Here is a 24,523-nt window from a genome sequence, read left to right on the forward strand (position 1 = left end):
TTTCTGTACGTGACACTTCGTCGTTGACGAGCGATAACGGGATGGCAGGATATTTCCATTTATTATACCATGATCCAGCGATAGATTCCATCGCAGACTTTTGTATATGCACATAATTTGTATTGCTCGTGTGTCTCTCTCGCCGCATTTTCCGTTCTTTAAATACAAGAACAGTACCATCTAAGGAAACTACCGAACGAAAGAATGGTTAAATAAAATATTGAACGTTCTTCTGTCTGTACCTTTTACACCGTGTGTGATTTCCACGATGAATCTCTCTTCCTAACGACTTTGTAAATTTTCTCGGCTCGTTGGAAAAAGCGCACTTGAAATATTCGAAGATTTCGTAAAGGAGCAGTGTGACCAACAGGAGCGCGCTGGAATTTTTCTAAAAACGCAGTGAGTTTACGTTTAGTACTTATTCACTCCCTAGGGATATTACTAATCAAATATTGGCAGCGTTTAACAGAACGTTTTATTATTATTTTATAACTGTTGAAATTAATCAGCCACAGTCGATTATTTTCGATCGCAAGTAAAATAATTGACTGTGATTGGTCAGTTTTTTGCTGCCTAGTGATTGAGCGACTGATGTAGAATCAGCTTAATGTAGAGTGACCTGAACTCGTGAAAAGTGTAAATTTTCCTAATTCGAAAACATTTCCATTCGGGAACATTATTCGGGTGCACCAGTCGCGTAAGAGAGATACTAGAGTGAGATGAAAAGAGAGCATCCGGACGACGTTGTTGAACGCAGCCCTAGGGGGAAAGTTACGCGATCGCAATACTACTATATAGCCAGGATGAGAAAGAGAAGTCAGGCAACTACGGTGCGGGAATATGTATTTTGAACATAATGCGTCGGATTGACGTCTCCGCCAAAATAAAATATATTTTAGCACATGATCATCATCTGATCGCCGCGTCTGCGCTCTCTCTTGCAGGACGACTGGCTACATAAAGCAGATTCCACTTAAGGAACATCGTTACAGAATGATGCTCAAGATCGTTGCAAGCGGAACGCACCAATTTTCCAGAGTACCTAGATATTCATGACCGTTCCCATCACCTATCCGCGAACGTGTGTCTGAAGATCTCGCGGCCGTTCCGAAACTCATCGCGAGAAGAGTGTCTCGCTCGCGAATACGGGCGATTTCCCAGTTGGCAGAATTCGGCGTCCGTTCTCGCGACGAGACTGGGAGAAGAAGGCAGCTTCGTGCAGCAGCGGCTCGCGTCCCGAATACCGCTCCGGTCTGCTGCGAGGCGCGAGACGGCGCCCGTGAACGCGCCCGGCCACAACGCTAACGCAGACATTGCGGAGGCGAAGAGGTTAAGGGGACGGCACGAACGGGAGGACGCGCCGTCCATCACCATGAAGCTGGTCGACCACGTGGTGCGGAGCTTCAAGGTGGCCAAAATATTCCGCGAGAACTCGGATCGGATAAACAGCATCGACTTCTCGCCGAACGGCGACACTCTGATCTCGTGCTCGGAGGACGACCAGATCGTGATCTACGACTGTGAGAAAGGCACGCAGGTGCGGACAGTCAACTCAAAGAAATATGGGGTCGATCTGATACACTTCACCCACGCCAAGAACACCGCGATACACAGCAGTACCAAGATCGACGACACCATTCGATACCTCAGTCTGCATGACAACAAGTACATACGGTATTTCCCTGGTCACACCAAGAAGGTGGTATCGTTATGCATCAGCCCGATCGAAGACACTTTTCTCTCGGGCTCCTTAGACAAATCCCTGAGACTGTGGGATCTGCGCTCGCCGAATTGTCACGGGGTTATGAACGTCTCGGGGCGACCGGTCGCGGCGTACGATCCCGAGGGCTTGATTTTTGCAGCGGGCGTCAATTCGGAGAGCATCAAGTTGTACGACTTGCGCAGCTTCGACAAGGGGCCCTTCGTCACCTTCAAGGTCTCTCAGGAGAAGGAATGCGACTGGACAGGTCTGAAATTCAGCAGGGATGGCAAGACCATTTTGATTTCTACCAACGGTAGTACGATCCGCTTGATCGACGCTTTCCACGGCACACCTCTGCAGACTTTCGCCGGGCACCTCAACAACAAGGGCATCGCCATTGAAGCCAGCTTTAGTCCGGATTCGCAGTTTGTGTTCAGTGGATCCACAGATGGTAGGGTGCATGTGTGGAACGCGGAGACCGGTTACAAGGTTTGCGTACTGAACGGTGATCATCCAGCACCGGTACAGTGTATCCAGTTCAATCCTAAGTACATGATGTTGGCGTCGGCATGCACCAACATGGCTTTCTGGCTACCCACCATCGAGGAAAGCGCATAAGACTAATCTAGAACCGAAATACGAAGCAGCGATTGCCTGCTGGAAGTGTTATCTGTAATTCACGCAGGAAAGAGAGAGAGGTTTATTAGAAGAGCAGCGGGATGCTGAGAATAACAGCCGGTGAGAGGATGAGGAGAATGACTTATGCATTTACACTTATGTACAAAAATGGAACAGCCGTCGTATGACACGCCGGTTCCGGGACGGATCAATTTGAGGCGGTGAGCGCTCGCTCGTTCACGCTTCAGGAGGATCCGCAGGGAAGATGTCCTCTTCACCTTGTCATACCTCGCGCGAGGACAGCGACGTGGGTCGAAAGGGAGATAAAGGGTCTTGTTTTCGAATGTGTCTCGTGTACATAGTTCTATTCCTGTGTACCTGTGTGTGTAGCGATTACGGGGAAAATGCGAAGTCTGATAACATCGGATGAGCGCATCTGTCTTAGCGGACAAGTTCTTTCCACGCGTTTGTCCCAATCGCCCGCATTGTATACGAGAGGCTCACCGCGTAGAGTGAATCTCGTTTGATTTGTCGTTCGGAAAACACTGTTCTATACCGGGAGTAATTCCGGGGATCTCCGTATTTATATGAGGAAATTGTGTGTGTGTGTGTGTGTGTGTCGAGATTAGCGTAAAAAGATTTTTCAAACGACGAACAGCGCGCGCGGTGTCCTTGCGTATACATGATATTCACACACACACACACACACACACACACACACACACTTTGTCTCTCAAGTGTGCCGTGAGGAGACGTTCATTCTCCCGCCGCGTCGATCCGCAGATTTATCGATCACTTTTCTATACCGCGACGGAGAACACCTGTTGTCGGTTGGAGCGTCATTCAGATGTTCATTGTTAAACGCCCGTGTGTGTATGTGTGTGTGTGTGTGTGTGAGAGAGAGAGAGCGAACTCCAGGTGGGATTCACCTGGAACAAAATAGCATTAAGTACCCGACTATCGTTATTACGGTTGATCCAACGCATCGCATGGCCGCATAAAAGGATCCTCTGAAGCTCGTCGAATTAGAGTGAAATTTGGTTTCCTCCGACTTTGTTTACTGTAACGTAAATAACACGAACTCGCGTTTAGTCTCCTTTGATTCTTGCCTTCACCAGCACGTTCTATGTTCATAATTCTAATGATGATTGCTATGAACGGAAACGAAGGAGAATCTATCCACCGGTCTTCAGACCGGTTGCACTAAACTCTGATTAACTGACGACTCGCCAGCTGAAATTTCAGTTGCAACCCTGTAAATTAATCGTCGCTTAGCTTAATCGGAGTTTGGTGTGACCAAAATCGTTCTATCGTCGTTACGTTTAGTCTCAACGCTATTCGGAACTGATGTCTAATGAAAGAATTTTCCCCTAAAAATGCCATCGGCTACGTTCCGAGCTACAACAAGAGACAAATGTTCAGGCTGTATTGAAAGCAAGTGTGGTAAAGTCCATTGATTGAGGCTTCCGGGCGGTAAAGTGCATAGAATGATTTTTCCTTCCATCAACCGACTTTCACCTACGTCCCTTTAGCAGAGCATTCGACGTCGTCTTCGAGGGTCCTTACTCCTGCGTGCGGCCACGCGACACACCGATCGTAATCAGCAATCAAAATACGTACATACACACGCATAGAACGACGCGTATATAGCCGGCCGAAAGCGTTTTATAGAGCGGATTTCCGGCACTGATACGATCAAGAAGGACGAAAACAGCACGGGAATCGTCGTCGCTCACAGCGACGGCCGTCTCTCGAGGGAGATCAGAGGTAGACTCGCAAATGTCGGCGTCACGCCGATTATCGAAGATGCATTCTCGACGCGAGGAAGACACCATTGCGAATTTCTACCCCTCCGCCAGGAGTCACCGTAATCGTCGGACTCTCTCGCGAAACAGCAGTATCGTTTTGAAGGGAACTGTGTCTGGACATTACTTACGTTGGCTCTGAGTGTGGCTAACCGTGGAGGGTTAGAACTTTCAGTCGCGACTGTTACAGTGACATGCTATTTTATTTTAATTTGGGAAGGAGGATGTTTCACGACGCACTGGATTTATCCTCTCTGCGTCATTACACGTTTATATCATTCACCGAAATTAAAATAAAAGAAAATAATACGTCGCTACAACAGCCACGATTGAACACTTTTCTCGAGGCGGTTCGGTCTAATGAGAAAGCTTAACTTCTGGAAGTGAGTCCTACCTACGATAGGTGTGATAAAAGCATTCTGATCTCTAATCTAAACAATGAAATGTAATTTCCGACGTTTTTCCGCCGGCCGTAATAACACTTGCGCCCGGAACACAAATACGTCGAACGCAGCTGATTTCAAGAACGACTTCTCCTTATTGATCGGCTATGTTCCCAATATCTGTTATCGACATATTGTTCTGAATATGATTGATACTCTTTTATCGATAATAATGTGTCTAAAAGTAGTTTAGGAACCACCTGATTTTTACGAATTGCTGCGACATCTGGTAACGTTAAAAGTTTATTACACCCAGCCTTAGTTAGAAACAAAGTTCTCTCGTTGGACCGTCCCGGCTGCATCGAGAAGAAAAAAAGTGTTCGAACTCAGTTTGAAAAATCAGTGCAAGCAGGTGAAACCGACGGGTCGGCCGAGAAGACACGATTCGATGTTTCGTAGTACGGAAGTACGGTCTCCGTAGACGTGTAATTATATCTCTCGCGATAATACAGTAATATTAATCCAAGTGATTTGTGTCCAGCTCGACGACGTAGTATTCTGCAAAAAGCGAATACGGCGCGGGCGAATAGACGAGCGTCGGCTTCTTTCAGAGAAAAGAAGAAATGGATAAAGAAATGAAGGCGCCGCGACGTTCTTGTCCGCTGAACTGTACACTTGTGCAACTTAAAAAGAGACGGATAAGTTAAGACATGGAGAAAGAAGAGAAAAAAGAAAACTAGCTGATGTTCAGCGGAAAAGAACAGACAAGCTTACGCGTTGACGACGAATTTCCGGTGCAGTCCGAGAACAGCTATTCGCCCCTGCCTGCATGTACATACATGGATAGACGCCTCCTCTTAAACGTATTTCGTGCGAGAACGCGATGCTATTTTGTTCGAGCGGTGTGAGTGTAAAACGCGAGGGAGCCAGCATGGCGACGTGTGTGTGTGTTTTTTGTACTATCTCACTCGCGTCCGTGGGATCTGTCAACCGCGCTGTAAAATAGTATTTTTTATAACGGCGACACAGTGTGTGCGTAGAAGAAACGTATTCGAGCGGGAAAGACCTCGACCCTTTCGGCAGCTCGATAGCTTCCCGACCAACGGACTCTCAAGCCCCACTGTGTTCAGGCTACGAGTGCTGCCTCTCTCTTTCACGCGTTAGCGACCGCGCCGAGTCTCTCCTCGGAACGAATGAACCGTCACCTTCGCCCCGCGCGATGCGTCATGACGCTTGTATTATGTAATCGCTGTTTTAATTTTGTAAGGCGAAGAGGAGCGCGCGCGTTTCATCACGAGGCCTTGACGTCGAAATTTCTCATTCACGCGCAACGGCGCGCGTAATTGCCGCTCGGTGTTGCTGAATTTCTCCGGATCCCTTCCGTATTTCGGCGCATCACGCATTTTCACAGTCACATTAAATGTTATATACACGGTGAACATGTATTATTGAGCGCTTTCCACTTAGTGACACGAGTCAATACAAGTGTCATTTTGTTCGTGTTCCAATGAGTAGCAAAGATAGGATGATGTTTGTGTCTCCACATGGAAATTTAATTGTTACATTCCATGTGACTGAGTTCCTCGCAAAAGTAACAGTCGTGACATAAAAACGCGCCCGAGTTGGAATACGCGAGGCATTATTGGAGTTTCCTGCAGGAATAGGAAGATTCCCGTGTGTTTCTACACTGCTTTCACTTGTCTCAAGCGAACAGAGACCAAGCAAGGGGCTTATTATAGTGAGAATTACAAAAGAGAGCAAATTCACCGGGTGTTGATCAGTGAAATTACAAATACTTTAATAAATTCGCTCACTTTTGTCATTATCATCTCGTTCTGAGAACCATCATAGGTCCCCTGATGAAAACCCAGTAACGAGAAATGATATTTCTTATTGAGAAGAGATTTGTTAACTGAGAATTCCGTCTTACCGAGAATAACTCTGTTACTGAAGACATTCGGCTGCATTAAAAACTCGATTGACCGAACAGAAACTCTCCGTGGAATCTTTCCTACTGCCGAATTTTTGTCTTTGGACCCGCGAGAGAACGAAAAATTCGGCCGCAACGGAATTGTTTTTCCCGCATGTATGCACCACAACCAGCTGAGTTCACGCCGTCGTTTTTGCTTTGTTCATCTCGCGCGCTTCATCTCACACGGTCGTTGCGCGGCGAAAGGGTCGAATCGAGTCGTCGTCTCTCTCTCGAGTAACTACGAGCGATCTGCGTATTTAGACTAAACACCTGCGACACGCGTCATACTGCCAGCCAAACGAAAAAAGCGAGTGAAGAAAACGTAGAAAGAAACAAAAAAAAAATTATACGAAACACTGTGTTCCCTTGTCCCAGGATAAGTTAATAGCGAGACGAACACGTTTAATAATAATAACTAAAAATGTATATATCCCGACGAGTCGCGGTCGACGGTGTATGTGTGTGTGTGTGTGTGGGTGGTGCGTGCGTGCGTGCGTGCGTGTATTAACTGCCCGACGCGACTAAACTGTCGCAGACGGAAGAAGAGGTGAGAAAGGAATCACAGAGAAAAATAGACGTTTATTATTATTATTATTTATAGTTTAAAAGTTTTGGAAAAGAACACCGTTTTTCCCCCCCATTTTTCTACGAAGTTTTCTACGAATTTTTTTGGTTTCTGTTTCAAGGGTATAAAAATTTATTTAAAGAAAGATTCATATGCATTCGGTTAAAATTGGCCATATTTACTTTTTTTTTCTTTTTGTAAAGATGTAGGAAACCAAGAAAATCCGCAGAAAAATTGGGTTTTTCCGAAACTTCAAGGCTTCTGGCCCCTCACTGTCTTCGTTTAATGACATCAGAAGCGAGAAAACGCAAGAATTCTTATACATTTAAATAAAATGATGTATTAATAAAATGACATCTGTGATCGATTCAACACACTTGTAAAATTGTCCGAACATTTTTTTTTTACACGATCAATTTAACCAAGAAAAGTCGCAAAATTAACTTGACGTGGAACTTCCCTTTTTAACCCCCTCTTTTCGTAATTTAATATTGCTAGTTTTATGACTATTGTTCCGATAAAAGTGTTTGGAGAATTTTGCAAGTATGCTGATTAACAAATATTTTGTGAGTACACCTTTTTATTTGAACGTATAAACGCAAGAATTCTTATCATGCATCTCTCGCTTCTGACGTCATTCACCGTGACGTCATCAACAGGGATAGTCGTAGCGAGTATCCAGAAACCTTAAAACTATATTATTATTATCATTATTATTATTTGTCGATCGGATTCGCCGAACAATCGCTCGAACGCTCTTTTACCGCGAGGGAGAAGCAAAAAAAGCAAGAAACCGCGGTCGGACGTAAAAGCGCTGCGGGTCTCGCGCACGAGTCACGACGAGGCCCTTTTTATACGCGACGAAGAGTCCGTGACACATTTGTACATACGCCAAAGTCAACCTTGTCGTTCTCACGTGTCACACGTTACGTGCGCCGGTGATAAGCCGTTTTTTCTATCGTGTGTATCATTCGCAACCGATCTCAGAGATATTCGACGATTCGTGACTCGTACGGTGAGAGAGCTGTGTGGAGAAAAGGATGGAAATGCGTCACGTTCGTTTCCTGTGAAGTATACCGAGTTATTATCACGCGCGATTACGCCCTTCCGATCGCTGGTTCATTACGGCCATTTAACGTATTAGGGATTATAGAATTCGACTTCAATTTAAGAGAGATGTGTATATATATATATATATATACACATATGTACGGTACGAGAAAATATGCGAGAGACTTAAACTCTTGAAAGAGAGAAAGCGTTTAAAATGCGATTTCGAGAAGGAGATCTTGAATATGATGGTCCATCGACACCACTCGTCTTGCTGTTAATAATCGCTTACGTTCGAAGAATACGTCGTACCTTCTGCAAGAGAAAAAAGAGAGAGACACCTGAATTTCGACGACGGATTCTTGTGATTATTCTTCTAAGTTCCTGCATTAAGTCTTCGTACAAATCGTTTTTCGATAGCCAAGTAGACAGAAACACACGTTGTCGTTGATCCTGACTCCCGGAGGAAATTCGTCGCGCGATATCGGTACCGAATCACGGGGGGCTGTGCGCCCCGATTGCTGTAAACTGCTACATGCGTTCTAGGATACTAGAAGCCAGAAGCTGACGCCGTTGTTGACTTCGCCGAGTTCCGACGTTAAAACGTGCGCTCGAAGCGATAATAATATGTGATATCCGCGAGGACGCGATATCGTGCCCTCCGTCCTCGTACGCAGCGCCGTCGATGAGAACGAAGAACTCGCCGAGGTCAAGTCGATCGCAATTTTTGCTAGGAACGTACGATGACGTAGAAATGTCGCGCTGTAATCGGAGCGATACGAATAATCCGCACACTGCATAACATAATGGAAACGGTGTATGTGTATCTCTGTCTGTTGAAAGCGAAGTTTAAGGGACATCGAGTGACTTTCGTTCCGTCACCGAAGAGAGAGAGAGTTTTGTGATCCACTGCAAGCCACATTGTATATTTAATCTGTAAGGTAGCAGGAACGAGATCCGAATTATTCAATCCGACACGCTGCTTCGGTCGCGATTTGTATACATTCGATGATGACGGCACGAAGGGAAAAAATGACGCTTCTATATCGGAATATCTTCGTTATCGTTTCGAAAGACTGGCGCGTACCGTTGACCCACGATTTGTTTTTTTTTTTCTTTGTGATAAGCGATTCGGTCGCAGACGCGATCGGACAAACTTCTTATTGTAATTATATTATACTGTCAATAATCGACGAGCTAATTACCTTGACCAGAGAGCAAATCTGAACGCAAATCAATCATGTTTTGTTAACGGACAAATGCGAACGACGTTCCGATTCAATGGGCTGTTTTAAATTTGATAAGTATATGTATGTATATGAATAAAAAAAAAAAAGGAAGAAGAAGAAGAAAAGAGCGATGTGTAATGAATTTTCGTCCGCCGACATTTGATAGTCACAACATATCAGCGTATTTGTTAGGAGATTTGTTAGGTTGACAGTTTCACTTAACAAAAGATTCTCAAGGAGTGTACAAAAAAAGGTGGGCGCCTTTTTTGAGATCCTTCTTAGAGGAAGTGGATGTCATCTCGATAGCTTAGCGCGCAAGCAAAATTGTATTTTTTATTTTTCTGTAGAACCATTTCGATTGAACGCACGAGAGTTTACTCGAAACAATAAAACACTTTTTTTGTACATCTATCTCTCGTCTTTCTATTTACCCCGTTCTCTGATTACATCCTCCCAATGTCTGCTGTGCGATGCGCAAGTTAATCTCAACTTTGAGAAAAAAAAACAAAACAAGTTACAATACATAGAAACGCAGAAAGACGCAGTCGTTCGATACGACAATGCTTTGACGTACTTGATAATCGTGTAAAAATCACCTCTCTCACTCTGCGACATTTCGTTTGTCTATAGTTTGTATGTTATACAATGTCTTCAAGTCGTCCGAAATGACGTCCGGCGCTCTGACCATGAGATCTTGTCCCTCCGTCGACTTTGGGAAAGCTATGACGCTCTTTATGCTTCTCGCATTGCAGAGCATGCAGACCAGGCGATCCAATCCTTCGAGAGCACACATAATGATCATAATGATAATGTTATATAAGACGTATTTAAACTCTACCGACGAACTTACAGGGCGGATTAGCCCTCAGTTCTATTGTCGGACATAGTGACCTCTCTCATCTGCCTGTGGTGCGATTGTACACAGTCATATGGGACCTACACGCGAGTTTAATGCCGGTTCCGAACGGCATATTATTTAGAGAGGTTCTTTTGAAAAAGAATACTCTCGGTAGAGTTGCCGCTTCTTTCCGAGAGGAGACAGAAATATTTTGCTTTCGAATCTTTTACGTTTTCGAAGATAATACATTATCAATTTTGACATTTCATTGTGATTATATATTATTATCGTGAAAGAAACGTATTATTTCTTCTTGACATCATGATAAGGAAGAGATATTTTGAACAATCTTTAAAACAATGTGTGTCTAGTTACTTATTTGTAAAACACTTGATTAAAATACATTTGTTTAAACTGAAATTACGGCAGTTATATCTCAGAAACGAAACGTTTGAGAACATATATTTCTACATGCTTTTTTTTTTATCTATCCTGTAAGTTTATCGATGGAGTTCAGATACACCCTGTTAATATTTCGAAAGATTCACGGACGTAGATATTACCAAAGGTAACAAATACCTAAAGCTATCCCACCGTGCGGCGGAGCTCCGTATGTCAGAGCCTCGAGCATGTGCGAGAGCTTCGTTTCGTCGATATCCAGTATGTTCAATATCCGACGTTGGAGATCAGCATTGTGGATTCGTATGGAACCGCCAGCGATTTCCGATCCGTTCATCACTAGATCATAGTGCAAGCCTCGAACCTATCAAAGATAAGAGAACGTGAGAGATGGGTCATTTTAATCTTGAACTCTTAATCTTACTTTCAGAGGGTCGTTCGCGAGATACCCGAGGTCGTCCGGATGAGGTTGCGTAAACGGATGATGTGTCGATTCTAGCTTATTTTCGAATGTGAACAACGGGAAATCCGTGATCCACACGAATTCCGTCTTGGACGAACGTATCTGTTCGCCTTTCGCTTCCAACAAATTCGTCAGCTCAACGCGTAGCTTTCCTAAGAGTTTCAACTGAAATGTATTATCGATTACTTCAGTGAGATGAAGAGGCGAGGTATATTATCGTGAGAAAAACTCAGTCCCACCGCGTCGATATGATGTCCGATTGCTAATAATACTGCATCTCCTTCCTGCAATTCGCAGAACTGCACTATATCTTCTGTTGCATTTTTGGAGAACAATTTTTCTAACTGACCTCTCCAAGAATTGCTTTCGGTTTTCAATAAAACCAGCTTCGCGGCAGAAAACTTGACATCACGCATCTTCAAGAGCTCATCTCTGACAGATTTTGTCAGTCGTTTCTAAGGCAAAAGAACCATATTAACAATATACTATAAACATTCAACTGAAAAGATTACAATGACTTACCGATTTATTCGGAAAAACCAACGCATACACCTTCTGCTCGTCATCCTGCAATTTCATGGTTTCCTTCAGCATAATTGGATTAACCAAGTGTGTGAGATTTCGTATCTAGAAAGGTGCAATCGTTAAATCATTACATTACGACTTTGTCAACAGAAAAAATGAAAAAGTTACATATGTTTTATACCTGATACGGTATTCTCAAATCTGGCTGGTCCGTGCCGTATAAATCCATTGCATCTTTGTGCGTCATATGCTTGAAAGGTATTTCTATTGAACCTAAATTTTCCGGCCACGAGTATATCAGCAAATTTTCAATCAGGCTCATCACTCCTTCCTGATCGACGAACGACATTTCGATATCTAACTACAACACAACTGTTAATATGAAAAATTGTTTATACATACATGTGAATGACGCCATGCAATTACCTGTGTAAATTCTGGCTGTCTGTCGTGCCTGGCGGTTTCGTCCCTGTAACACCGAGCAACTTGGAAGTATCTGTCGAAACCACCCACCATGAGCAGCTGCTTGAACTGTTGAGGACTCTGCACCAACGAGTAGAATTTACCCGGTTGTCTCGTGGGTACTATGAATTCTTGAGCACCCTGAACACAATAAAGCAATTTTATGCATTCACAAACGAATTTATATAGGTCTCTCATCAAGGAACGTACCCCTGGGGTATATTTGAAAAGTGTCGGTGTCTCGATATCCACAAAATTGCATTCGTTGATTAAAAATTCTCTCATCTTCATTATAAGTTGTGAACGCATCCTCAAATTCCTCTGAAATTCGGGATATCTCAGCGAGAGATACCTGTATTTCATTTGCTGGACCTCTGTTGCCTTATTGTAATCTCTGATAAATATTGGCAAATTAGAAGACGCCACATTTAGAATCTCCAAGGATTCTATATATACTTCTATGTCACCAGTTTTCATTTTCTTGTTCTCTTGGCCCTTAGGTCTCGGCGCAACCCTGCCTGCTATACTCAGAACGCTTTCAAAAGGCATATCTTGTATAGCTTCTGCCAAATCCTTTCTCTGAAATTATGAAGAATTTCTCAACGATGCATACATAGAGGAATTTTCAAAGAGAATCTTAGATACAGTTATTTACATACATCTTCTGGTATAAGTAATTGGGTTGAACCATAAGAATCTCGTAATATTATAAATTTGTCCATTCTCTTAAATTCCATCCAGCCGTTTAACTGTACTTTTTCTCCGAGATTCTTAAGTGTGAGCTCACCACATGTGTGCGTTCTAGAAACATACCTATTAGCTGATGATACTGTTTCCTTGAATGATGTTGGCTTATTGGTGACTAAATTATGTACACAGGCTACCAACGGAGCTTGATTCTTTAAAGAAACCTTTAAAGGAAAGCAAAATTATATATACATTGTTTTATATTTCGTGTCAACATAGAATATTATTGTTCCATATTGTAACAGAGAAATGCAGCCATAAAGATTATTCTGTCAAATAATCCAAAACTTACTTTTATGTTACATCTTGTTATTGCACGGCTCGTGCAATTAAATACAATTCTACCGGCAGCAAACATTTTGCATATATTATCAATATTATTCTTATAGAAACATCTAATTTTTCACGTTCTTTATTTTTCCCTGTATTTTCTACCGGGCGCAGCCATTTTGTTGCAATCCTATAAATCTGTTCTTTTTATCTGCACTTTCTCGTAACTTTCCTCTTTGCTTCCAAATTACACGAACTTTGAATAAAATTTTAATTTGTAAATTTTTGTCTCTACCAATAAGGTATAAAGGGGATATTCTGATAAAAATTTGTAAAATTTGGAACGCTGAGGCGATCGATTCTTCAAAAATTGTATCGAACGTTGATTCATCGATTACGTGTCTCGTCCATTTTCAGACGAAAGAGGGCCTTCTTTGTCTCATCACCATTTTGAGGTGCATGTTGGTTGTATTGGGTGAGGAATATTTACCGAATAATCAACAAGTTCGCAATTTTCTCGTCTAGAATATATACTAATCGTTCTTGTCTTCCGTAGCATTGCAACTGTAAAAAAAAATGGAGAACGACACTGGGGCTATAGTTGACTTGTACATTCCGCGGAAATGGTAAGAGACTCACACGTGGGTTGCGAGTAATTTTTATGAAGATCTTAATAAATCACAATAAAACATATCAATAATGCTAAAGACGTAACTTAATTCACATTTTGTCTCAGGAAAATGCGTTTAATTGATTTTTCCGTGGCCGGTAGTTCCGTAACATGTGTAAGAGTAAGGTTAGGTTGAATTGAGTTCACTTGTACACGTGGTCTCCTATCTTCGTAGAAAGTCTGTTTTCTTGTGAAATGCACGAACTTGAACATACATTTAAGATATAATAGATAGTGACTGAGAAAAATTGCGCAGGAACACAGAGTTTAACTCGGAGAACCAATATAATTGTTCCTCTAAACTGTACTTCTCCACATTTATATCTGAAGTATGTGTATTGTAAAATAATCAAAAGAAAATAATATAAGAAAGACGGTTAAAATGAGCAAGCCTATCTTAAGAATATAAGAAACCTAGTAGAAATCAACATAATCTAATACATATCTCTGTTACAGCTCCGCGAGTAACCGAATCATACATGCTAAGGATCATGCATCCATACAGTTGACCCTGGCAGACGTTGATCCGGAAACTGGTCGCATGACTGATTCCCACAAGATGTATGCTATTTGTGGAGCCATCCGTCGCATGGTACTTATCTTCAATTAGTTTCTATACACATGAATATTTTACAGATCCTGGTTATCCATTCAGCACCAAGTTTTTGCATTATAAGATTATAAAAAATAGCTTTATATATTAGGTCTGTTATTTGTTGCTGAACTAGTGCCCATTTTCAGAACTTTAAGGGAAACAGATGTATAACTGTGACTTCGTGTAAAAAAAGAAGGGAATAGAATTAGTATTCTAAAAAAAATGTGTTTTTTATACAACAAAATCTCATGTTAAACTTGTGTTGCAGGGCGAATCCGATGATTGTTTAGTACGACTAACAAAGAAGGATGGCATTCTACCCAAAAATTTTTAATTTATGTAACCAGTTCGTATTTTCATTAAATTAAGAAAAAAATCTGTGTATCCGTGTTCTTCTTGAAATCCATACAGTAATTCTAAATCGCGAGAGATTTCTGAGATACGTTGTATTGTGATTGTATGACATGTTTATTATATATTTTTTATACATACACACGGGAAATTACAGGTATGAAATATCTTTATATATACACATATAATACATTGATATAGTAAGACTCGCATGTAGTAGTACCGCTCGCTGATCACGTTCATAAAATTATGTTCGTGTTTTTTTTCTTTTTTTTTTTTTAGTACCTGGTTATATAAAAATAAAAATTATCACTAAAGTGTGTGTATGTATATGTGTATAATTAGGTTGTGCCATGTACAGTTGAAATTGGCTGTTTTTAATAAACTGCAATCGATCGAATCCTCTCATTAAAATCTGTTCTTATCTAGAATAGGACAAAGTTAACTATCATTACTCTGTATTCCTTTCTTTCTCCTTCCTTTTGTTGATTACGATTAGAAAAATGTCTTAAGAAACGCGAATATACTTCGATATACTTTTTTAGGCAACGTCGTGTACGATGCAAGTGCGATAATGACGTTACCGTCTAAAGCGTTTCATATCAACTGGATTTTATTATATATATTATTATCTTGCATGCGCATAACTTGGAAGCTGAATGGACCGAAAGAGCGTCTTGGCCGTATCGAGAATTTCAGATTTAGAGAAATTGCTACTCAATCTTCTTTCTTTTTTTCTTACACGACAAATTTCCTTCTATACACACATTCCTTCTTTATATTTTTCTCTGGACGCAACTGCGTGGAGAATCCGAATATTTCGGGAATTTTTCCTTTAAACCGAACCAGAGCTGATCACAGAAATTTGTATTAGTGAAAGTTAACGATTAGAGTTGTCAAATAATACTGCATATCAAAATTGCGTTATGATGGCTCTTGTTTGAGCACGCGAATCAGCTTGTGTAACATTTATACATGTATATATGTTTACAGATGAAATAATTTTTAAAAGATTTTGTTTCTCTTGTGACATGTACTCAAAGAGATTGGTATACATTCTGGCGTGACATTGCGATCGTACGAATTGTACAAGGAAAAATACTCTGTTTAAGCAAAAACGCGCAATGTTTATAATAATTCATTGTACATATCTGTACAAAAAAGATGCGTGCTTGATAGTGAAGTTTTTCGATCTTAAGTTTCTTAATCATGATGTAATGTTAATCATCGATTTCTTATAATGATTGATCTCTCATGATGGCTATGCAAATAATACTTGAGGAATATATCGAATGTCTCATAAGTCGTGCTCTTTCTTCTACAGCACACTTGTAGTTGAAAGAAAGTGCATGACGCCTGCAACAATGTATAACCCTCTATGTTCCGCTGTTTGTACGTTTGTATTACATGAAGCGAAATTTAAAAAAAAAAATGGCATAACGTTAAAGTAAATGATTCTACATTCAATAATTATTAACGTATACGTTGTATTCCTCATCTCTGGTAAATCTCGTTATAGCATGTCTGGCAAATTTCACTACGCATATATGTTTATATCCCGAAAGGAAAAAAATCAATGTGCATTTGTTCGATTTTAAATTACAAAAGTCTCTCAGAATTTGCAAACGTTTTAAAATAACAAATCACAAGTACCAACTGCATTGGTTAAACAATATTTTAGTGTTTAAAGAACGAAATTGACGATTGAGTCGAATTTTTAGACTTCGAAATGTTTCGAAATTCGATAGTTTCCGTAATTCTATTCTAGATTTCTAATTACAGATTTCTGCACACTGATAAAATATACATACCCCGGTTCTTTTCCTTTCGACATACAGATGCTGTTTCCTTTCTTAGAATTGATGCGTCACGTCAATATTAGTTACTTGGAAATTTCCTCGCATTGCTTACATAATAAACGTAGATAATCTTAATGTAATGGAACTGGTTTGCAATCCTTTACCCTGAGTATTCACTATTGACGCACCGTTCGTGTGTTCCAGCGGTTTCGGTATATTCACCAGACATACGATTAACGCAGGTAGGCCAACATATGAAACATATGTCTCTGTCATCGGGGAATCTTCGTAAATTAATAACGTATAACTAGAGTTGTCGATAAATCTTATCTTAAAGGTGCTCGCAATTATGTTCTTTGCTGTATAATACATCGTAGTATGATATCGAGTGAATCTGTTTATTCCGTAAAAGATGATGAACCACGTTAAAAACAAATTACAGCGTTTGATTCATCGGGCAAAGAACATAATCACCAAACGTAACCGCGCGACGGGAAAATAATTTTTACGCAAATATTACACGGCTCCTCGGTATTGTAATAAGTCAACTTACTACGAGTTCTCCGATAACGCTTACAATAATCGTTCTATTGCACATATCGCCATTCATGCAGAAATGCATCCCCTCCGAATTCATGCTCGTCAAATTCGAATCGAGAACCTCGGGTCTTTCGAGTTTTCACTCGATTTCGTTTCCGTCAATTTATCGAAGCCTTTCTCGAACTTTAAGAAGCGGTTGTTACGCAGCAATTCTCTTTATATGTTAATTACCGTATGTCATCCGTTCAGAGCTGGAGTGTCCGACAACGAATGTACCCGATTAAACCTACGATTCTTCAATGCAGCCATGGACTCCATCAGGTTGGCTCGTTTACTGAAAAAGTCCACTATCGCTTGCCCGGTTAAAGCGGACGCCAGGAACTGCTCGACAGTTATCGACCAATCGGGATCGGCGGACGACGCTATGCTCGACGGATTTCCATTGCGATCCGGTGACTGAAAAGTGTTTATTAGGTAAACGTAAATTTACAGCTGCAACAATGTGAATGGACGAGTACGATTAAAAAGTGACATACCCTCTCGATAACGGAGGTGGAGGCTTGTTGAGCGGCGGAAGCTGCCAGAAGTAAACTATCCTCGGACTCGTCTCTCTCTACGTAGAACTTCTTCCCGACATCTCCCAGTTGGAGCAGAAGGGTACCTACGAGTGTTTCATTTACGCAGGATGATAAGTTTAATTATGACTAACTTCTATTTACATCAGCTCTGTAGATGACTAAGCAAGGCGAGGCAGAACGGTCTATGAGAGCCTAATCGCGGCTGTTGTAGCGACATTTTTAATTTTGTGGGAGGATATGAATGTTTAATGTGTGATAACACACGTGCCAGATTAGCTCCCGGACAAAAGTACGCGGTGAATCAACCTTCCACGTTTTAAACGAATCTCAAATATATCTTCATGTATAATTTTCAATAACTACCCAACTAATGAATTAATTAATGTAGCATTTTTTTTTTATGAAATGTTATCACACGTTAAACATCCTCCCGTATAAGTTAAACAACGTACATGAATATTGAGTCAAATCGAACAAGAAGATCTTCTAGAAGTAGTTTTGCAAACGATAACGTAAATTCTGAAGAGGTATGTTTACAAAAAAAAAAAAATAAATATCTCACCTATGGAAGCGATGCAATGGTACGTTTCTTGCTCTTCGGGTTGCGCGGGAAACATGTCGTAAAGAGTTTTCCACAACGCTATGAAATGTCCCTGGGACATTTTTGGCACGGTTTTAAGATCCAGCGGACTATCCTTGGATGCGATCATCGAGCGTAAGCTACCCATACTTTGAATTTCCCACGACTGATCCCCTTGCTGGCTATTCAGACTCGTGGATCGCGATAAAGTGCTCACTGTTGGTTCCTCCGCCATGCTAATTGGCATCTCCAAGGAAGCGACGCTCTGCTCCATGCTGTCGAAGAAGTCTGTGGCTTCCGCTGCTACTTCGGCACCATCTGCTGAATTTTACAGACTTACATCTATGTAAATAATACGTGTGAGAGATTACTATAAAATACAAGATACTGACAGAGAGATGATACTGAATTTATCATATCACGTTAATTGGGTAATCAAAAAAAGAAATTCTTATGATAATTAATTCCTGTCAGTTGTGCACTTCCGTGAATAAAATAACGATTACTCCTTTTATTAGTCCGATTAGTCCTTTTCAGATCGTATAACTAATATATGTTCTTTTACGATGGCTCATTAGTAATTATTATTCACGACTTGGATTTTTCTTGTCAACGGGGAAAGGAAATCACATGAAGAAATGACATGACGAGTTAAAAGACCTCTACAACTAAAAATTGAATAAATAGACATTGAACCTTTTTCTTCCGAAATACCGACGTAGCCTTCGTGTACATATCTCGATGAACATTTACCAGAATGCGTCGGCGACTCGAAGTCAGCAGGGGTGAGAAGTGGCGGTAAATGCAAGGTATATAGAAGCTTCAATCTCTGCGTCAGATCGGCCGTCGCTGTCATTCCTATAGCCTGCACTAATTCTCGGAAGTTCAGCAAGCCGTCACGATTACGATCCATCAGCTGTGGAAGCGCATTTTAACATGATGAACAGTTCCTACCTCTATCGTTTCGAATTTATTTACATAAGATATAAATCGCGTAATCATTAACAGGAGACCAACAAGAGAGACAACTTGGTAAGAATGAAGAACTTACACGGAACAGTCGCGCGGAAAGAGACTCGGCCTGTGTGCACTTTCCCCACGGAGACAGGCCGCCGAAGAGTATTCGGAATAAGTCGAAGTCCACCTTGTACGCCTCGTACGGCGGTTGGGTTGGATCGTAACGGTCGGGCTCGGATTTTCGTTGACTCATTAGTTCCTCTCTAACCAAACTCAACAGCTCCTGTGCATACATCCGCAGACACGTGGTTAAATCATTCTACAATTAATTCGTCACTCCGCATTACCTGCAATTCCTCGATCGTCATATATTTATCAACAATAACGCTCCGAATTACATTCTTCTCAATTCCATCTTCCAGACTCTGAACCACCCTGAGCCTGTGCTTCAGCCGCAATCTCTCTATCCAACCGATCGTCAACGAACCGTATCTCGAGTACGCTTCGTAAATTAACGTCTGGACAGATATACTCTGCAATAAATAATATATTTCGATATCAAAGTGTATACAATGAGAGATTATATTCGCAATAATCTTGCCTTGTTAGGTGACGTGCTGTCGACTGGTCGGGGAAATATTGGCCCTTCGTCGTTGTAGACACCGCCGAGATAGTCGGTCAACAATTGCATAGCCTCCCCGTCGTCGCGACAATTAAGTAACTTGTCCTGATTCCATTCCAACACTGTCAATGCTATCTAATACAGCAAGGAGAACTTGATTATTTCAGATGTACGCATCTTAATCTACATAATTTTGTCGAGATAAAACAGCGAGATTATTCAGCTAAATTGAATCTCGAAATTCAGATCATAACTTCGAGTAAGTAGAGTATATTTATAAAATATATATTTGTTGAAATTTTCTTCGCAAGGAAATGGACGGATTCCAATCGAGTGAGCTATTTTGCGAGAGATAATTTTCGCCTTATTGTCGTTCTTGTTCAATTTCTTACCTGAAAGATAACTTTCGCCCCATCGTAGAAGAAGCAGTCCATAATGTTCACAGCGCTACTGGTCGGCATGACACTTAAGAATATAGTTAGGAACCAGGATAGCGAGATGACTTTAATTAAGCCTAGCTCCTGCAATTTAGCGTGCAAAGTCGGCAGATGCTCAGCGGCCAGCTCCTCTAAAAGGCCTTGATCAACGAGAGCACCAACTACTCTCCGATCATAGTAATCGGGCAGTAATGACTCGCAAACGTTGCATAACTGCCAGAAAGCCGATTCCTCGGAGCAGTAGATCAGCAGAACCGAAGCTACGATGTTCATCGCCTGACAATAACCTGAAGGTAAATGACATGCTTGAGGATTTCTAAGCTGTTAATCGTTATTGTGCCAAATGGAATTATTAATTATAATCCTGAATGTGAAGAAACTTATTAATATTTATATTCACATATTTTTTTCCTCGCACGTTATTTTAGCAGTAAAACTAAATGATAAAATGTCAATGAAAAGATTATTCAAGGACTAAGAATGCTAATCGGAAAATGTCGAGCTTACCGATCTGAGGATTCCGCCACGCATAAGCAGATAACACCCTTCTCAGCGCGTTGATACCGGTGTCAGATTGAAAAGCCGGATGTTCCGGCAACGACCTGTGCAGGTCCCTCTCGATCTCTTCGTTCGCTTGGCATGATTTACCGAGGGACTGTTCGACCAAAGACTTGTACAAATCTGGGTTCATTGCCTTTTCGTTTAACGCACCTGAAAGAAACGACGCGTTTATACATAAAAAATCATTTCATACATCGTGTCGCATTATACCAGAAAAGGTGAGCCAGGCTTCTCCTCTGAGGGACTGCGGGATTCCTTGAATAACGAGTTTCGCCGTCTCCGTTGTTCTGTACATCGTAAGACCTCTCCCGTACTCCGCGAAGTGAAGCTCCCACTGCTTCTCCTTAGCTTCCTGCTTCAATGCGGCCTCACTGGTGAGCGGAGTTTTGAACAGTATCATCAACGGCGGCTGAGGTCTCCAATGTTCCATGGGTTTCGCTTCCTCGCAGTTGCTAATGCCGCTGTTCGAGGAGTTCGACGAACATACGTTGTCTCTAACTCTGTGGTGTGATATTAATGAATTAAATATTAATGAAATATCGCTGTGATAAACAAGCTCACATATAATTGAGTTTAGACTTCGCCAGGAGCTCAGAGATTTTTTGCACCACGAAGTCCCGGTCGTGTATCTGAGCGAACAGGAACGACGAGCGCGCCGTTGTGACCAGTATCGACTTATCCGCTCCTGTGCTGGATTGATTCTCCGCTGGTTCGACCAACGTCACTTCCCTCAGGGGTATAACTAGACTGACTACTCTTCTCACCTGGAGTTACCAAATTACCAACGATACATTCGTTTATTTTATTACCTATTCGTCCACTTAAACCTTAGATACTTACCCTACTTTCGAAACAGAGATAGTTCTGAGACAAGTATATCTTTCCCCAGACGTATCTTTTGTTGTACGGGGTCCACAGGGTTGCATCGACACTGCCGTCTAACTTTTCAGTCCCCGGCAACCTGAATTGGAGCCTGTACGCTTCCGAGTGCGCCCTCGCATCGAGATCTCTCTTCAAGAAAGATGGCTTCTTAGGCACATTTTTGCTAAATTAGAAATCAATATGTTGTTCGTTTATTTTTTATCAACGTGCGATTCAATGACGTGTATTGTGCCAATATACCTTAATTTATTCAGTAAGTCCCTATCCTCATTAAATCCACTTTTCTCATCGATAAGCCTTCAAGTAAAAATCAACATTAATAAATGATATAGAATGCAAAGGGACATACTTTGTGTGTATATATATTTCAAATACCTCTTCATAGCGATATTGGTCAGTTGCTCCATCAACGAATACGTTTCCGATTTATGTAAAAACATAGAAAAATAATGCTGCAACAGGAGGAGAACAATTAATCGATTGTCGTGTGAATATCACGACAAACGTCGATGCATACCTCTTTATTGTCACGTGTTACAACACGTATACTGTCCGGGACTATGAGAGAACTGGTTTTGCTCAATTCAGTGATGTCGGTCCACCTCACGGTCAACTTCGTCTCTCTCGCCAGTATATAAGCATAAAAGCACATGTGATTTACAGACAAATAGAGCCATCCTTGTCTAGGTAATCGAGACTTCCAGTAACTAGAAGAGAAAGACCATTCCGGACACACGTTCACACATATAATATCTTAGTCCCTCGTAAATACAACACACCTGCACGAGTAATAATTGACCAACTTGTCCTCTTTCGGTACATTGAACAACTGGTGGAATTTAAAAGACACAGTTTTAAAAGACTCTGGGTCTTCTTCTGTAAACAATATTAACACACAATTTATGCGCTGACCAGTCGGCGATTCAAATAGTAATTAATAATTCTACCATCTGCGAACTGAGAGTCCGGTATGCTATTCGCTATTATGGATTGGATTTTGCAGCAGACGAACTCTGTTATCTCCTCCTCGGTATCGAACGACGTGAGGGTTGTCATTAAATTCGAGTGAAGCCATTCCCAATCCAGCAGAATCTCCTCGTGAGTCAAGGAACATGCCACTTCTGCAGACATCCAATGAGAAACAAACATGTTGGAGATTTTAATGACTCCAAATAATCAAACAATAAAAAGGAAAGGAATAACAAGAGGCGACTAATTGAGAGAATGTTGATGACCCAATTGGACGCAAACAAAGTAGGAAAGAAATAAATTGAGCACCTTGCAATTTCTTTAGATTTTTACTCTCCATCACGATATGAATGAAAGCGCTGAAATTCTCATGCTTCCCCAGCATTTGCTATATACAACAACTGTTTATGCTAACTAATGCTACTATCAGTTACTGCGCTATTATCACTGCTACTAAAACAACAATTGTATCCTCCTTATTCTCTTACGACTCACACATGTACAGAGACTGATATCTAATAATAGTGTACCTAATAATACTCTGAGTTATATGATATAATTGGAGTAATATAGACACACATAGAGAAATTATTCAAAGAAAAGAATATTTTATACATTTTATTTCACAAAATGCAAGCTGAAATATTGCTCATGACGAATTACCCCAATAAACTTCCGATGATGGTGTTTGATGAAGGATCCTGAATGGTGGTGGTTTAGTGTCAAAGACACTGTCCAGGGTGCCCACCAATATGGAAGTAAGACCCTTTGTCTTCCCATGTCCCTTGCGACGTTGCAAAACGAAATATACAGTCGCCTGTTCAGTAAGCCTGCATCACAAAAGAAGAAGTGAATTGATGACGTTACATTAACGATTGTAAATCCAATCATGCAATCTTCAGGAATAAATTCGACGCTCCTTTCTCTCTCGAAAGACAATTAAAACCTAAGAAATATATCCGTCACAGATATCCGAATAATTGCAAAAGGAAGTATTATTTAACAGTTTATATTTATAAGTACGTCAAATCAGAGCAGACTATTTTAACGCAGAACTCGCGTCAGTTTCGACATCGTGATCGGATGCTTATCGACAGACATTCACATTACGTGCGATTTATAACGCATTTGTGACTGCGTTTCACAGCTGTTATCTAACGCGTTAAAAACGGAATTTCGCAGTGTTACGACATCGCGACGTGACCGACATTTTGCCCCTTAACAAAGCAGACGCAGTATTTGTACGTGTCGGTAAACAACGGACAGCAGTTGCCGAATCGGAGTAAAGAAAACAACGGCGGTGCACGTAGCGGGCCGCGCGCTAGGGGAAGGAGGTGACTTCCCGTCAGCTGTCTTTGACACAATGTAAACATTCGTTCGCAACCTCGCCTGATCGACAATCTCGGTGGTCCCGCGGAAGCGAAATCGCGACGACCGGATCGTCGCAACAGACGTGGTGAACGGTCGAAAATCAACGGGTCTTACCAAAAAGCGTTGGCGAGCAGCACTTCTTGTGGCTTCACCCACATATCGACCAGTGTCGTCGGCGAAGCACATATGGCATTGACGGGACGACGTCGCACGCACGCACTCCTTATCAGAGATACGCAGAAAAAATGTCCTGATCGCGCGCACACACACGACAGGCGGGAAAAAAGAGAGAGAGAGAATATTCGAGCGAGAACACGCCGCAATTGCGTCGCGACTAAAGCGTCGTCAGCTGATAACCGGCCGAATTTCACTGAGCGGCCGGTCTACAGTAACGTCTTCTTCGCGACCGAGCGTTTCGTGGTGCCTGAAACGAACACATCGCACGACATCTGCATGACAACTGGACTGATGATAACTCCTTTCTGCTCCTTAAGCTCCCGAGCAGAAAAGTAGACGCCAGAAATTGTATATTTCGCAGAGTAGGGAATACGTACATGTTATTGGTCGAATGTATGTAAGCGCT

At 41.6% G+C, this 24,523-nt stretch overlaps 4 protein-coding genes across 7 annotated transcripts; 2 read left to right on the top strand and 2 right to left on the bottom strand.

Annotated features, from left to right (window-relative positions):
• Window positions 1-1,144: 1,144 nt before the first annotated feature.
• LOC106743479 (WD repeat-containing protein 82) lies at window positions 1,145-9,829 on the top strand. Its single transcript, XM_014617350.1, has one exon. It carries the CDS (start codon window positions 1,373-1,375, stop codon window positions 2,318-2,320), a length of 948 nt encoding a protein of 315 aa, XP_014472836.1. The 5' UTR covers window positions 1,145-1,372; the 3' UTR covers window positions 2,321-9,829.
• Window positions 9,632-13,299, bottom strand: LOC106743478 (aspartate--tRNA ligase, mitochondrial). The gene is made up of 11 exons (XM_014617349.1): window positions 13,051-13,299; window positions 12,671-12,922; window positions 12,222-12,590; window positions 11,976-12,152; window positions 11,731-11,910; window positions 11,547-11,651; window positions 11,264-11,479; window positions 10,986-11,189; window positions 10,742-10,925; window positions 9,899-10,101; window positions 9,632-9,813 (listed from the first exon to the last, which is right to left on the bottom strand). The coding sequence occupies exons 1-10, from the start codon at window positions 13,114-13,116 to the stop codon at window positions 9,926-9,928; spliced, it is 1,929 nt and encodes a 642-aa protein (XP_014472835.1). The 5' UTR covers window positions 13,117-13,299; the 3' UTR covers window positions 9,632-9,813; window positions 9,899-9,925.
• A 117-nt stretch (window positions 13,300-13,416) lies between these two features.
• LOC106743480 (40S ribosomal protein S21) lies at window positions 13,417-14,675 on the top strand. The gene is made up of 4 exons (XM_014617351.1): window positions 13,417-13,503; window positions 13,585-13,654; window positions 14,155-14,290; window positions 14,562-14,675. Exons 2-4 carry the CDS (start codon window positions 13,605-13,607, stop codon window positions 14,625-14,627), a joined length of 252 nt encoding a protein of 83 aa, XP_014472837.1. The 5' UTR covers window positions 13,417-13,503; window positions 13,585-13,604; the 3' UTR covers window positions 14,628-14,675.
• Window positions 14,676-14,884: 209 nt separating this feature from the next.
• Window positions 14,885-24,409, bottom strand: LOC106743477 (TBC1 domain family member 9). Of its 4 annotated transcripts, none has more exons than XM_014617348.1 (19): window positions 24,055-24,409; window positions 23,233-23,399; window positions 22,548-22,721; window positions 22,380-22,476; window positions 22,118-22,307; window positions 21,976-22,052; window positions 21,841-21,897; window positions 21,559-21,763; window positions 21,280-21,482; window positions 20,929-21,218; window positions 20,665-20,868; window positions 20,113-20,444; window positions 19,700-19,855; window positions 19,446-19,631; window positions 19,193-19,381; window positions 18,895-19,057; window positions 18,124-18,459; window positions 17,520-17,644; window positions 14,885-17,439 (listed from the first exon to the last, which is right to left on the bottom strand). In XM_014617348.1, the coding sequence occupies exons 1-19, from the start codon at window positions 24,096-24,098 to the stop codon at window positions 17,221-17,223; spliced, it is 3,414 nt and encodes a 1,137-aa protein (XP_014472834.1). In that variant the 5' UTR covers window positions 24,099-24,409; the 3' UTR covers window positions 14,885-17,220. The 4 variants fall into 4 exon arrangements, with proteins under 4 accessions (XP_014472834.1, XP_014472831.1, XP_014472830.1 ...); XM_014617345.1 differs by having other exon boundaries at window positions 18,838-19,057; XM_014617344.1 differs by having other exon boundaries at window positions 18,124-18,462; window positions 18,838-19,057.
• Between the last annotated feature and the right edge of the window lie 114 nt (window positions 24,410-24,523).

The sequence above is a fragment of the Dinoponera quadriceps genome, unplaced genomic scaffold, assembly GCF_001313825.1.
Source record: "Dinoponera quadriceps isolate SergipeBrazil2010 unplaced genomic scaffold, ASM131382v1 scaffold1069, whole genome shotgun sequence".
Lineage (NCBI taxonomy): Eukaryota > Metazoa > Arthropoda > Insecta > Hymenoptera > Formicidae > Dinoponera > Dinoponera quadriceps.

Coding starts and splice junctions, on each gene's coding strand:
- LOC106743479 (XM_014617350.1), top strand. CDS start 1,373: ATGAAGCTGGTCGACCACGTGGTGCGGAGCTTCAAGGTGGCCAAAATA.
- LOC106743478 (XM_014617349.1), bottom strand. CDS start 13,116: ATGTTTGCTGCCGGTAGAATTGTATTTAATTGCACGAGCCGTGCAATA. Junction 11,911..11,975: donor GACAGCCAGAATTTACACAG/GTAATTGCATGG, acceptor GTTGTGTTGTAG/TTAGATATCGAAATGTCGTT. Junction 11,190..11,263: donor TCGGACATCATATCGACGCG/GTGGGACTGAGT, acceptor AATACATTTCAG/TTGAAACTCTTAGGAAAGCT.
- LOC106743480 (XM_014617351.1), top strand. CDS start 13,605: ATGGAGAACGACACTGGGGCTATAGTTGACTTGTACATTCCGCGGAAA. Junction 13,655..14,154: donor TTGTACATTCCGCGGAAATG/GTAAGAGACTCA, acceptor TCTCTGTTACAG/CTCCGCGAGTAACCGAATCA. Junction 14,291..14,561: donor GTGGAGCCATCCGTCGCATG/GTACTTATCTTC, acceptor CTTGTGTTGCAG/GGCGAATCCGATGATTGTTT.
- LOC106743477 (XM_014617344.1), bottom strand. CDS start 24,098: ATGTGGGTGAAGCCACAAGAAGTGCTGCTCGCCAACGCTTTTTG. Junction 21,219..21,279: donor AAGTCTAAACTCAATTATAT/GTGAGCTTGTTT, acceptor ATCACACCACAG/AGTTAGAGACAACGTATGTT. Junction 17,645..18,123: donor CCATTGCATCGCTTCCATAG/GTGAGATATTTA, acceptor AAACACTCGTAG/GTACCCTTCTGCTCCAACTG.